Raw genomic sequence first — 14185 nt, forward strand, 5'->3', positions numbered from 1 at the left:
GCTTGACAGGTAATGTAGTTTGTGGAGGGAAGTGATTTAATGCCCTTTGTTGAGCCTTATATATGGGGTAGATATAGAGTGAGGGTAGCTCTTGATCCTGGAGGCAGGTGATATCTGTGTACCATGCTGGGCCACACCTGTCCTCTGGGTAAATTTCTTTAGAGGAACTGAATATGGAAGTGGGGAGGTCTTGAGTGACAGGACCTGAGTTGATGCTTTGGAAGGCGTGGAAGTTTCGAGACTTGTTTCTTGTGTAGTCGGGATGCCAGATCAGCTCAGACTAGTGACACCAGTACAAGGCAAGGGCAGGACTTCAGGGAAGGAACCTGGGTGTGTGGGTGTGTGTATAAACCTAGCCTGAAGGATGGATGCTCTCTAGATAACAAGTAAGGAAGGGGCAGGGTGAGAGGGAACAGCACAGTTACCATGAGATGGGAACCTGGAGTGCATGGAGCTGTGTGGGGTCTGATGTTGGAAGCTGGCCACTGGTGGGTTACAGATAACCTTCTTTTCTATGTGCTGCTAGCCAGCCTGTTGAGTTTATACCTCCCGGTATCAATTAGCCTGCCGGTTTCTACCTTTTCTCATCACTTCCCTATTATCTGGAATAGTTTTGGAAGGGAGATCCAGCTATGGGCTAATAATGCAGCTGCCCAAGTAGATTGCTGGTGTAACAGTTTTGTGTCTTGTAAAAGTTAGCCAAGCTGATTGTGTTGGCACACTGGAGTATTGCTCTGAGTTTGAAGCCAGTCTGGGCTACACAGTCAATTCAAGGTCAGCCTACGATACTTATTGAAACCCTGTCCCAAGAAAACCAAAGACAAGTTATTGATCCTTTCTAACCCTACTGCCCCTCTCTGAACAAGGGAGATAGAAGGATGTAATTGGGTAGAATGTTCAGGTTACACTTCTGTGATTTAGCCTCCCATACCTGACTTCTGTAAAGAGCCTGTGGAATGGCAGATGGGACCAGTCACCTAATCTGGAACTGTTTTGTTTCTGTCAGAGTAGTCGGGTGCATGCTGGGAACCGTTCTATAGTCCTTGAGGAGATTTAGAACATAAAGGATGGAAAGCAGAGGTAGTGGGCCCTGTGGTCCAGAGAAAAGGCTAGGAAGGAGGACCTCAGTTGGAGGTAGGGAAAGCCCTGAGCTCATGCCCCCTCCTACACAAAGCAGGAAACTTGGTGCTGAGAATTTGCTATTTAAGGGGCCTCTAGGGAGGTCTGGCCAGAGAGCTGTTTGAGGGACAGATTAAAATTAGCCTGGGCTGAGATAGGCAGACTCTGGAGAATGCAGAGGCAGAAGTTTCTGTGGAGCTGCTCTAGGAGGAAGAGTGGACTGCTGAGGTTCCCTTGGTGGTAGAGAGCTTGTACTCAAAAATCCCATCTGCTGGAACAGATCCCAAGCTACTCTGTCTGAGGTTTAGCACTGAGGTCTTACCCTCTCTTGGTAACCCAAAGCAGGTGTAGCAGAGATACTAGGATTTTTGAGTCAGTGCTCTTCTCTGTGACCTTAGGTGAGTCCTGGGGGGGGGGGGAGATTCACTTGTATACTTTAAACCTTGAGTCCAAGAGCACAGGTTAGCCCACCCTGGAGCCCCAGCTATGTGCTTCCAAAAGGAGCTGCCAAAAGATGGGGCAAAGGGGTACTAAGGGATACAGAGCTCTGAGGACTGGGAATGTAACAAGCCTTTTCTCAGGTAAAATGCCATGTCTCTAAGGAAAAAAAAGCATCCAAAATGGCCAGAAATCCTGCTGTGTGTGCTTGGCAGGCAAAATTTCACGAGAAGTTTGTTCTTCCCTTGGCCGAGAGTCACTCTTGTGTAGGTGGATGTGGTAACATGGTAACCAGCAGCTAGCTATAAGATTAGTTTTCTTTGACAATTTTGACTCTGTTGAAGGTGTGTGTTTGTGTGTGTGTACACGTGTGAACTTTGCTTGGCACTCCTTCAGGTTCCTGATTCAAATTGGTGCCCGCACAAGTCAGGTGTTCGACACTTACCACATCACTAGAACATGGAACACATCCCCCCTTCTCCCCGCTGAATTTTATGAGTGTGTGCCGGTTTGTCTGGATGTGACCTCTGTGTATGCAGATGCCCATGAAAGCCAGAAGAGGGATCCCTTAGCCTGGAGTTGCAGGTCATTTGGAGTCAATTGATGTGGTTAGGAGAAACTAAACTGAGGTCTTCTGCAAGAACAGCAAGTGGTCTTAAACAATGAGCCATCCTTTGAGCCCTGGAGCCTTGATCCTTCCATGTGGCCTGCCATAGGACAACCAAATACTTTTCAGGCATGGCTACATTGTGTGTGTGTGTGTGTGGGGGGGGAATGAAAGCTTTTTTTATTTAAAAAAAAGATTTTTTTTTTTAAAGTTTTGGAAGCAGAGTTAAGAGTTTATTAAAAGGGATTTTAAATATAGATTTTCTTTCTTTCCCTTATCTCTTTTGAGACAGGGTTTCTTTGTGTAACTGCCCTAACTGTCCTGGAACTGGTTCTGTAGACCAAGCACAAAGATCCTCCTGCCTCTGCCTCCTAGGTGTTGGGATTAAAGGTGTGCAACATTACACCTGACAAATTTAACATAGATTTTAAGCACAAAGATTAAGATATACAGGGATGGCTGGGCATGTTGGCACACACCTTTAATGCCAGTGCTTGGAAGGCAGAGATAGACTGGTTTCTATGAATTTGAGGACAACCTATTCTATATAGCAAATTCCATGTCAGCTAAGGCTACATAGTTTCTAAAAAAAATTCCCCCAAACAAAGAAAAAGAGGCAAGAGAGGTGCTTGAGGGAAGCAGTAAGACACGTCCAAGAACACAGGTGTGGATATTTCAAAGGAGACTCACCATCTTTTTTTTTTTTTTTTTTTTAAATTTTGAGACAGGGTTTTGCTTTTGTTTTAGCTTAGATTGGCCCTGAACTCAGAGCAATTATTCTGCCTTAGCCTTTCAAGTGTTAGAATTAAAGGCATGAATTATCATGCCTGGCTTGTATTTTTCCTTTTTTAAAATTTAGGAAGGCGTATTTTAAGATTTTTATTTTTTTTATGTGCATTGGTGTTTTGCTTGCATGTATGTCTGTGTGAGGAGGCCAGATCGCCTGGAACTGGTGTAATAGACAGTTTTGTGCAACTAGAGTTCTTAGCCAATGAACCATCTATCTCTCCAGCCCCGAGACAGGGTCTTATATATATAGCCCAGGATGGCCCTCAAACTCACTGTGTAGTTGAGGATGACCTGAACTTCTGGTCCTTCTGTCTCTATTTGCTTAGTGCTGGAATTGCAGACTTCATAAGCAGCCCCTGCTTTATGTGGGGCCTTGTATGCAAAACAAGTACTGCTGAGTCTCTTTCCAGCTTCTCTTCCTTTTCTTAAACAGGAAGGTAAGGAGAGGCAGGGCAGGGCATAGAAGTCAAGTGTGCAGGGAAGCTTTGCTTATCTGGATGTTTTTATTATATATGTATTTTATATGTAGGAGTGCTTATATTTATGAGTAGTGTGTGTGTGTCTGTCTGTCTGTCTGTGTCTGGTGACCTCAGAGGCCAGAAGAATGTGTTAGATCCTCTGGCATTGGAGCTACACAGATGGTTGTGACCCATCAGGTGGGCACTGGAAATCAAGCCCAGGTCATCTACAAGAACAACAATTACTCTACTGCTGAGCCACCTCTATCTCAACAAGATAATGTTTTAAAGGCTGGCCTGAAATCTACTGTGTAGAGCAAGTTAGCCTTCAACTTGTGTTGCTATTCCTGGTTTTGCCTCTTCAGTGGTGATACTACAGCCCTTACAGTGATTCTGGATTTTCATTTTTTTTAAAAAGAATTCTACGTGTGTCTGTGTGTGTCTGTGTGTCTTTATGAATATGCCACATGCCACATATGCACATGGGGTATCTGAGGACACCTTGTAGGTATCCGTTCTCTGCTACTGTGGGTTCCAGAGATCAAACTCAAGTTATCAGCCTTAGGCAGCAAGTGTCTTTATCCACTGAGCCTTTTCAAACAAGCCCTTGAATATGTGTTTTTTATAGGGCAGGTGAGATATTTCAGCACTTACAAGCACTTGTTTCTCTTATAGAGGACCCAGGATCAGCTCCCAGTACTTATCAGGCAGCCTACTGCTGTGATTCAGCTCTGGGGAATTTAACACTCTCTTTTCCTCCATAGGTGTGTACACACACACACACACACACACACACACACACACACACACAGAGAGAGAGAGAGAGAGAGAGAGAGAGAGAGAGAGAGAGAGAGAGAGAGAGACTAACTATTTATAAATAAGTAAATGAATAAGAGATGTGTTTTTAATGTATCTAAACCATTAGGCTGGACCCGAGAGATGGCTCGGGGTGAAGGCTTCTGCCATCAAACCTCTGGGATCCACACAGTGGAGGGAGAGAACTGACTCCTCCAAGTTGTCCTGTGAAATGCACACATATGTACACACACACTCATACACATAAGAATAAGTTAAAAAAAACAAAACAAAAAACAAACAAAAAAACCTAAAAAAATTGTAGTAAACTAGAACACCTCCTTTTCCCATCACAGTTCCCAAGGGCTATATCTACTTTAACACTGACTTATTTGCATAGCAGAAGTCCTTTGTGACAGACCTGTAATCCCAGTGCCTGGGAGATAAAGGTGAAAGGATTGAAAGTTCAAGACTAGTCTAGACAAGATGCTGTCTCAAATCAAGATTTTATTTTTTTAAAAAACAAGGAATTGTGCTGGGGTATGGTGGCACAACACCTTTTTGATCCCAGCACTAGGAAGGCAGAGGCGGGTGGATCTCTGTAAGATTAAGGCCAATCTGGGATGCTCACGGCTCTGTAGAGAGACCCTGTCTCAAAACAAGCAAACAAACAAACTAGAAATTGTAACTCAGTGGTAGAGTGCCTTCCTAGCATGTACAGAGTTTCTAGTACCACAAAAGCAAAAACATTAAACAAAAATAGAAGTTGGATAAAATGAACAGTTCCACCAGTAGTCTGAAATACATGCCGGTGGTTCAGAAAGCTAGGGGTCAACAGGATAAAAAACCAGTATTTAGATCTGACTTCATTACCAACTAGTAACCACAAGGAAGACACTCATTACAGCAGTAAACCCTCTTTCGGGTTTACTCTACATTTCAAAACTCAACACATGGGGCTGCAGAGGTCATGGGCAAAATACTGCTTTTCATGCTTGAGGACTAAAGTTATGATCCCCAGAATCCATATAAAAAGCCAGGTTACAGCTGGGCAATGGTGGTGCATGCCTTTCATCCCGAGGTAGAGGCAGTGGATTTCTGAGTTGGGGACAGCCAGGGCTACACAGAAAAACCCTGTCTCAAAAAACAAAACCAAGGGCTTATGAGAATCTGGCAAAATAGGCAGCTTCAGCAATCCTTCTGTCTCTATCCTTCTCAGAGCTGTAGTCACAGGTGTTCTTGGGATGCCCAGCTTCTGTGGGTGCTCAAATCCAGACTCTGGTCCTTGTGTAGCAAGTGCAAAATCGTAACATTTTTATGTGCTTATTTTATGGCACTCTCACTCCTCAGGAGTGTGGGGCTGTAGTCTCCTATCGGTACATTTATGTACCTGGGCTCTCCTTCTCTTGTCTTGCTTCTGTTGCTGGGAGATTTGCCCAGAGGTGTTAGGTGAAGCCTAAAGGAAACAAATTCAAAGCCAAGAAGCTGTACGTGTAAAGGTGACCTAAGTTATACTCACTTTCTCTGTAAGCCCTACTTTATGGATGAACAACGCTTTTCTCCCTGTCCGTCCCGTCCCGTCCCCCCCTCCCCCCCTCCCCGACTGTGACCACTGTGGTCTCTGTCTCCAGGTCCGGACACTATTTGTCAGTGGTCTCCCTGTGGATATTAAACCTAGAGAACTGTACCTGCTTTTCCGGCCGTTCAAGGTGAGTCAGGACCCAGGAGCCCCCAGAGCCCGGGGTCAGGGCTGAGCAACAAGAGTGAATCTCTGCCATGGATTGAACTGCAGAAAGGTGTATCAGAAACTGAGGTCACAAACCTGGCTCTGTCTATGATGGCTCTGCCCTGCTGAACCTCTGGTTTACTCATCTGTAAAGTAGAGACGGTAACGATCTTGCCAGACTTTGCCATGTGGGGAATTTTTGAGGTTTGGTGTAGACTTTTTTTTTTTTTTCATTTGAAGCTGAGGAAACTGGATAAGGCACTTGCTCTCATTAAAAGTTGAGCACACAGAAGTGTCCTGGGGTACCGCTGTACTATGTGACTCAGAACACAAAAGGTAGCAAGACTCAGCCTCGGTGAGAGGGCTGACTTTGGAGAATTGTTAGAATGAGTCAGTCTGCAGGAGACAGTGCTGGGTTAGCACAACCACAGCTTCTGACCCCTGAAATGGCCACCTCTCTCCACAGGGCTATGAAGGGTCCCTGATCAAGCTCACTTCAAGACAGGTAACGTCTCTCCTAGGCTTTTCCTCCTAGTCCAGGCTAACTGCTGGCAGAACTGGAACTTTTCCTACTGTTTGAAGGCTCTGAAGGTGGATACCCACTCCTTGCTGCCTTGCTTCTGTCCTGACAGAAGGGTGGCCTCCACAGTTTCCTCCTCCTCTTTTTGAGCCAGCTGGGACTTGTCAGCTTCTGTCCTTGTCTGGCTCCAGCATTCTGGAACCACAGCTTGCCTGACCCCCAAGGCTGAAGACATTAGAGATAGTAGGAGGCCAGAGCCCAGAGCCTTTCTGGGGTCCTTGGGAGTTTGAAGCTAGAAGTTTACAACTTTATCTGCATGCATTTGAAAAGACTTCTGGGATAGGGTTACAGCTCTGTGATAGAGCACTTGCCAGACATGTGCCAGATGTAGGTTTAATCCTTAGTACTGCTTTAAAAAAAAAAAAAGAAATGAGATACAGAAAAGGTGCTGTTATTAATGATACAGTGACCCATGGATGTATTGGCGTCCTTTCATAGTGCAGTACTCAGAAGGGAGACTTAACTTAGATGCTGCTTGTGAATACCGAATCTTCTAGATTACCTTAGGGAGGGTATGGGCAAGATCTTTATTTCTTCTGTGTTCTCTAACCAGCAGGACAAATACTATTTCTAATTAGGTGATGGCGTTTTTTTAATGTTTGTGGTGTGGTGGTGGTGGGGAGATAGGCATCTAGCCCGAGGCCTTGGACATGCTATGAAAGTGCAGTGCCTGGGGTGCAGAGATGTAAGGCAGGGAGACATACAAGCATGTTCTTTTTTTTCTTCCTACTAGCCTGTTGGTTTTGTGATCTTTGACAGCCGGGCAGGAGCAGAAGCAGCCAAAAACGCATTGAATGTGAGTAGACAGACATACCTTTCACTGACCCATAGAGAAACAGGGTTGTCCCTATTGTCCCACTGCAGATCTTCCCCTACTCAATAAACACATGGATTTTTATTTCCCACCCATCCTAGGGCAGAATCTTTGGCTCCCTGGTTTGTTGTGAGTGTCATTACTCACAAGGTCAGCATTATTCCTTCTGCTGTAGCCCTGTGTGCAAAAGTCTTAAAGGCAAGCTTGCTTCTGGAACCCTCTGTGTTGATGGCAGGTGACAGTATGGGTCCTTGTATGACTCTCTCTTCCTTTTCTTCCCATTTAGGGTATTCGCTTTGATCCTGAGAACCCCCAAACCCTGAGGCTAGAGTTTGCCAAAGCCAACACCAAGATGGCCAAGAGCAAGCTAATAGCAACACCAAATCCCACCAATGTCCACCCTGCCCTAGGAGCACATTTGATTGCACGAGACCCTTGTGAGTGGGCCTCTGACCTTTTTTTCTCCTGTTCTTTGACTTGGCCCAGGCCAGCAGGTTCTCCTTAAACTGCATATATTCAGATCCTAAGGGAATTAGTCATGTCTTCTTTTCTGGGGCCTTCTTTCATCTGTAGATATCACCTTGAGACTTAGCAGCCTACATCTTCCTCTCTAGACTCAAGGGCTGTACTATTTCCTTGAAGCCTTTTTTGTGATTTCTCTTTTTTAATATAGGGTGTCTATGACCTGCTTGAGATCTTCCAGAAATAGGGTATTGACCATGCCAAGCAGGTTCACAGGGTGACTTTCCCTGGTCTTGGAGCATGGGGGACTTTGGTTCAGTTATAGTGCAGGGTCCCCCTTTCTGTTTGAAAGAGGGTGGTGGGAGGAGAGACTGGTTTGTGATGATGGAATGGAGGCTGTTGTCTCCTGTTGTAGATGATCTGATGGGGACTGCTCTGATTCCTGCGTCCCCAGAGGCCTGGGCCCCTTACCCTCTCTACACCACAGAGCTGACGCCAGCCATTTCACATACTACGCTCACCTACCCAGCTGCCACTGCTGCCGCCGCCACCCTACATGCTCAGGTAAGCTGTTTTGATTGGAGGAGTCAAAGGCTTAAGACAATCGGGCATTGTCTGCCTTCCTTGGCACAGGCTGCTCCTGTCTCGGCTGCCACAACTCAAGTGCTGTCTTGAGCCGGGAATGGTAGCTCAAGTCTCTAATCTTATGATTTAGAAAACAGGCAGGGATTTTGAAGGCAGCCTGGGCTAAAATGTGAGACTTGGTGTTCCACAAAAAAACAAAACAAAACAAAAAAACCCAAAACAAATAAAAAATCCTAAAACCCACAAAACCTCACAAACTGTTGTCTTCACAGATATGTGGAAGCTCAGGCCCTGGAGATCTATCTGTGTGTCAGGAGCACAAACCCAGGAATATGCAGGCAGGTCTGCTCTTCCTCTTCCTGGCTCTATGGCAGTTATTACTCTGGGAAATTAGAATAATACACAGTGCCTTTGGGTTGTTCAGAATTGGAGAGTACCTCAATGAAGGCCAGAACTTTGCCTGGATAGCCTAGAACTCCTGCTTATCTGCTTATCTGGATTTTTTTTTTTTTTTTTTTGGTGGTGGTTTGCTTTTAGTTACATTTATGCGTATGACCGTAAGATAACTTTTGGGAATCAGTTCTCTTCACCATGTGGGTCAAACTTAGGCTGTCAGCCTGGGAGCAAGTGCCTTTATGAACCCCAGCTATCTTGACAGCCCTGTTTGCTGGTAGATATTTTGTTTTGTTAGTAGATTGAATTATTTAGACTTTTTTTTTTTTTTTTAATGGGGTGGGGTGTGGGGAACTCATGTAGCCCAGGCTGGCCTTGAGTTCCTGATATTCCTGTTTCTGTTTCTCAAGTATTGGATTTATCACAAGCATGCAACACCATGCCGGATCAACCTACCAGCCAACCTCCCTCCCTCCCTCCCCCCCTCCCTCCTTCCCTTCCTTCCTTCCTTCCTTCCTTCCTTCCTTCCTTCCTTCCTTCCTTCCTTCCTTCCTTTATGGAGACAGTCTTGTTATGTAGATCAGGCTGGCCTTGAACTATTGATAATCTTCCTACATCAACCTGCCAAGTATTGGGTTTACAGGCTTGGGGACTGGGCACTTGGGCAGATAAAAGACAGAAGCTACTTGTAAGGGAAGTTTGAGAGAGCAGAGGCCGGGCCCAGAGCAGGGCGTTAAGTACTGTTGTTTCTGCTGCTGGCCATGTAGACATTTAGCCAGTTCTCACCACCAAAACGTGAGCCTTGAAGTGACCATTTAGCTTAGGGGTTTCCTACAATGTCAGGAAAGGAGCATACGGAGGGAGCTACTTGGCCCTGATCTCGAAGTAGAAAAGGGAATATGGAGAAAGGAAAAGCTTGGGAAGGAGAGTTCACAGGAAGCAGAAGCTGCAGTTAGAAGAACTGGGTACTCCTTTATTTCTAGTACTCTGGAGGCAGAGGCAGGCAGATAGATCTCTGTGAGCTCGAGGCCAGCCTCGTCTACTGAGTAAGTTCCAGGACAGCCGGGGCTGTAAAACAGAGAAACCCTGTCTCGAAACCAGAAAGAAAGAAAGAAAGGAAGGAAGGAAGAAAGGAAGGAAGGAAGGAAGGAAGAAAGAAAGAAAGAAAGAAAGAAAGAAAGAAAGAAAGAAAGAGTGCATGTCAATTTCTGGGTCTTCTCATGGGCTTAGCACAGAGGTTGTCCTCCAAGGGTGGAAAATTCAGGTCAGGTGCCATTATCTTAGCAGGTTTACCCCAGCAGAGAAGTCTCTTAGGCAGGTTTTGATTGTGCTGGGCTAAACTGTAACTAATAAGGTACTTTCTCCAGCTGAGCATCCTGGATAGCTAGAAAATCCCTCTGAGGTCTTCCCGAGGGGAAGGTTTGGGTAGTAACACAGGAGTGGAGTATGGGATAGGGAGGCCTTTTCTGTGGGTGCTTATAGCTTCTAGTGCAGGGTCCCGGGGGAGAATCAGGGGTTCCTGGCCTATAATCCCAGCTCTGCCACCAATTAGCTACATGAGCTTCACCTTTGGGCCGATATATGCTCATTTGTGAGATGAAAAGGCTGACTAGGTATTCAGGAGCCAGAGACAGTAGTAGGTTTATCATGTGAACCCAGGAGACACTCCTGCCATGCTAGCTGGGAGTGTTGCCCTGCTGCTATCCCTGAACTCTGTGTAGTCTCCTGGGGTCCCTTTCCCAGACCCTGGCCTCAATGTTTTTGCTTTGCTTTGTTCTCCCGTATTCTGGGCTGATTTCTAATTGCATCATGTAGCCAAGGGTCAGGATGGTCTTGAGCTTCTCATTCCTGTCTCTACCTCCAGAGTGCTGAGATTATAGGCAGGCATCACCCTGGTTTTACATGGTGCTCAGAGTGGAACCAAGGCCTCATGCATTCTAAGCAAGTACTATATCACTGAGCTTTTTGAGAAGGGTCTCACATAGTCTAGCCTGAGATGACTTTGAACTCCTGATTGCCTCCATCTTGGAGTGCTATGATACATCATACTCTACCACAGCTTTTGATGGTGCTATCAGCATAAAGTACTATAGAAGTGCTGTCATTTGTGATTGCTGAGGCAGGATGATTGTTATTGTCTGGCTGGATGCCTGAGGTGCTGCCTTCCTGGGAACAGGAAGGAAGCCACCCTAAAGCATAGACAGTGTTATATTTTGGAGGCAGACTTATGACTGAACAGTCTTTAGTTCTGACCTTGTTTTTCAGACTGGCTGGACACCCATTTCATTAGCACTAAAAGAGGCCATGAGGCTTTAGTAATAGGCGTGCAAGTATATTCCATGGAGTGATATTTTTTGTTTTTCCCTCTCCACTATGTTCCATGATAGTACTTCACCAGAAGTGTCTAAATAAGGAAGCAGACACTTTGAGAGAGGCTCTGACCCAGGGGACCAATAGAAAAAATGAAGGGCGAGGAGGTGACCGTGAGAAAAGTTAGCAGCTAAAAAATAGAAGTCCTAAGAAGGCACTGATACCCACTATTGCTCTCCTGCCAGGCTCATCCATAGCCCTGTGGCTGCACAGACCAGACTTGCAGGAGGGCCCTGAAAGGAAGGCATTGTGGCTTCTGACTGTACGTTCGGCATTAGGGAGGTGGAGGAAGGAGGGTCAGGAGTTCAAGGCCAGCCTTGGCTATATAGCAGATTTGAAGCCAGCCTGTGCTACATTGAAACTCTGTCTCAACACCAGAACTTTCCTTGTAAGCAAGAAGGCATGAAAGCATGTGTGGCCACAGACTCTTTTGCCTGTTTTCTGTGTAATGGGGCTTTTGATAATATAAGTGAAATTCGTGAGTGAAAACTAAGAGCAGCATGTGGCAAAGTACCTCTCTCAAAAGCATTTAAGCTCCTACAGATCTGCATTTGGGGTGGAAACCAGACAGATGGGTTTCTTTTTAATATTGGCTCATCCCACTCCAAGGAAAACCTCTTCCTGCCTGCCTGCCTGCCTGCCTACCTATCTACCTGCCTACCTACCTGCCTACCTACCTACCTACCTGCCTACCTACCTACCTGCCTACCTACCTATCTGCCTACCTGCCTACAAAAAGCCTTAAACTCATGGCAGTTCTCCTGCCTCTGCTTCAGTGCTGTCATGCCCAGTGATGGCTGTCTCTTTTTAAAGTCTTAGATTTGGGGCCTGGTGAGCTAAGATGGCCCTGGAGGGTAAGGGTGCTTGCCTCCATGGGGACTTGAGTTTGATCACTGAAGCCCACAGAAGGATGAAAGGAGAGTGCTGATCCCATATGTTCACACGCATACATGATAGTAAATAAATGTATAGATTTGGGAGTGAGTACATAAATAAACAGATGTGACTCTTTCACAATGTTTTTTTTTTTTTTTTTTTTTTTCTTTTTTGTTTTTCAAGACAGGGTTTCTCTGTAGAGCTTTGGAGCTTGTCCTGGAACTCTCTGTAGACCATGCTGGCTCTAATTCAACTCATAAGTCCACCCACTCCTAAGTGCTGGGATTAAAGGCGTGCACCACCAATGCCCACCCTTAATTTTTTTTAAATTTACTATTATGATGATGATGTTGCTTGTGTGACATGATATGTGTGTGGAGGTCAGAGGGAAACTTTTTAGAGCCAGTTTTTTTCTTCCACCTTTTTGTGGGTTCCAGGGACCAAACTCAGGTCAAAGGGCCTATGTGCTTTTAGCTACTAAGCCATCTCACTGGTCCTGGGTGAAATATTTTGATTTTTCTAGCAAAGTGAGACTCCCATATTTATTGGTTATTCATATTTTTCCCCGTGTAGATTCCTTCCTTTTTGGTAGATCTTTTTATTTGGTCCTAAGATCTGAGAGTGGACTGAGGCAGTGTCCTCTCTCGTCCTCATGTTCTCTGACAGGGCGGCCTCTCAGGAAGCTGACCAGCTGAATGATGACTATGGGGTCTCACATGCTCAGCATGGGCCTGGAAGGTGTCACGAGCTGTGCTGTGCAAGGGCGGGAAGAGGGATACAAGAGGGACTGGGCTGCTGTTAGAGGAACCCAGGCCGCAGGCATATGCCAGGCATCAGTGAAATGTTCCACAGCAGCCCCACTGAGTGCTTCCATTCAAGTGCATGCTTCTCTTTGCATCAGTGGCCTGGCTGTCCTGGGCTCATAAATGCCCCCGCCCCTACCTCAAGACATCCCAAGACATCTTGACTCCAGGGTTGAGGAATGGTGCTGTTGTTGGAGCACCTGTGGAGCATGTATGGGGAGACTTTTTCAAGCAGCCATCTGAGGCATTTGGCTCCCTTGTGTCTGGTGCCATGGACTTCCAGCCAGTCAGGCACTAATTGTGGGGCTGCTCCAGCTGGGTGAAGGATGGGAGGCAGAGCCCATAAGGAGATTGATCTGGCTGGAGCCCTGAACTTCTGGTGGCAGTACTGCTTCGTCCTCTTACATCCTTGCTTGTGAATAAGTGCTGGTGTCTATATGGGCATGCGGCTAAGAGGGTATCCCCAGCACAGCAAAAGACCAGAGGAATTCCTCCCCTATGGCTGTGAGCCAGGAAAGGAAGAGCCTGTCCTGCTATGTGCCAGGTGTGCAAGTGTTAGGATAATCAGCCCCTAATTTCTCATCACCATCCTGGAAGGGTATATGGCCCAAATGGTGCACTCTACAAATAACACGTAGTGTTGGGACGGTCTTAGTAGCAGTTCCTAGGGCAGTTCCCTCAGCCCAAAGGGCCTCGAGTTTGTCATGCCCTTTCTGCTAAACCAAGAGGCAGGAATCACATGTGGCCAAGTGGGCCAGCTGGGTCTGCCTGCTATGACTTCAAGTTTGAGTGCCCAGCTTCTCACTCATTCTCTACAGTGTCTCTTAAGTGTCACCTCACTCTTTCCTGAGGGGACTCTAGGCTCTCCTGGATGCTCAGACCCCACTTTCCCCCAGGCAGCTTTCCGTCAGGCTGGAGCTGATGTAACTCCTCCTTAGCCATGAGTAACTAGGGCAGATGCGGTCCCTAAAGCCTTTGTCTGGCAGCAGCTCAGCTGTCCTTGCCAGGTCTGGCTCACAGAGAGGGATCCATGCCATTTTATTGACCAGTCTCTAGGAACCCTGCCTTGGGACTTCTGCCCCGTGGGGCCTTCTGCATTTGCTACAGTATAGGTAGGTAGCTACAGGCCCAGGCAAAGATAACCTGTAGCTGTCACCTCCTGCCTGAAACCCCAGTAAGGGGTTTCAAGTCTCTGAACTCACGAGCCTTGTAACAAGAGTGTGTGTGGGAAAGATGGAAAGGTCAAAAATGGCTGTGTTGAAGAATTGCTAGGACCTGTGTTTGTAGGAGACCCACCCCTTGGAGATCACACTGATTTTGTTTTTTAGCGTGTTTTACCTCCTGTCCTGCTTGCTCTTTACAGCCATGTT

General features: G+C 46.3%; 1 protein-coding gene across 1 annotated transcript in view; it reads left to right on the forward strand.

The window, feature by feature from the left end:
• The window catches only part of Rbpms2 (RNA binding protein, mRNA processing factor 2), a 30275-nt gene that overhangs the window by 14609 nt on the left and 1481 nt on the right, over nucleotides 1–14185 (forward strand). Inside the window, exons 2-6 of the mRNA XM_051197789.1 lie at nucleotides 5838–5915; nucleotides 6399–6437; nucleotides 7246–7308; nucleotides 7613–7763; nucleotides 8204–8352. Of these exons, the coding sequence (XP_051053746.1) occupies nucleotides 5838–5915; nucleotides 6399–6437; nucleotides 7246–7308; nucleotides 7613–7763; nucleotides 8204–8352 (480 nt within the window). The remainder of the gene's footprint in view (nucleotides 1–5837; nucleotides 5916–6398; nucleotides 6438–7245; nucleotides 7309–7612; nucleotides 7764–8203; nucleotides 8353–14185) is intronic.

The sequence above is a fragment of the Phodopus roborovskii genome, unplaced genomic scaffold (genome assembly GCF_943737965.1).
Source record: "Phodopus roborovskii unplaced genomic scaffold, PHOROB, whole genome shotgun sequence".
Classification (NCBI taxonomy): Eukaryota; Metazoa; Chordata; class Mammalia; order Rodentia; family Cricetidae; genus Phodopus; species Phodopus roborovskii.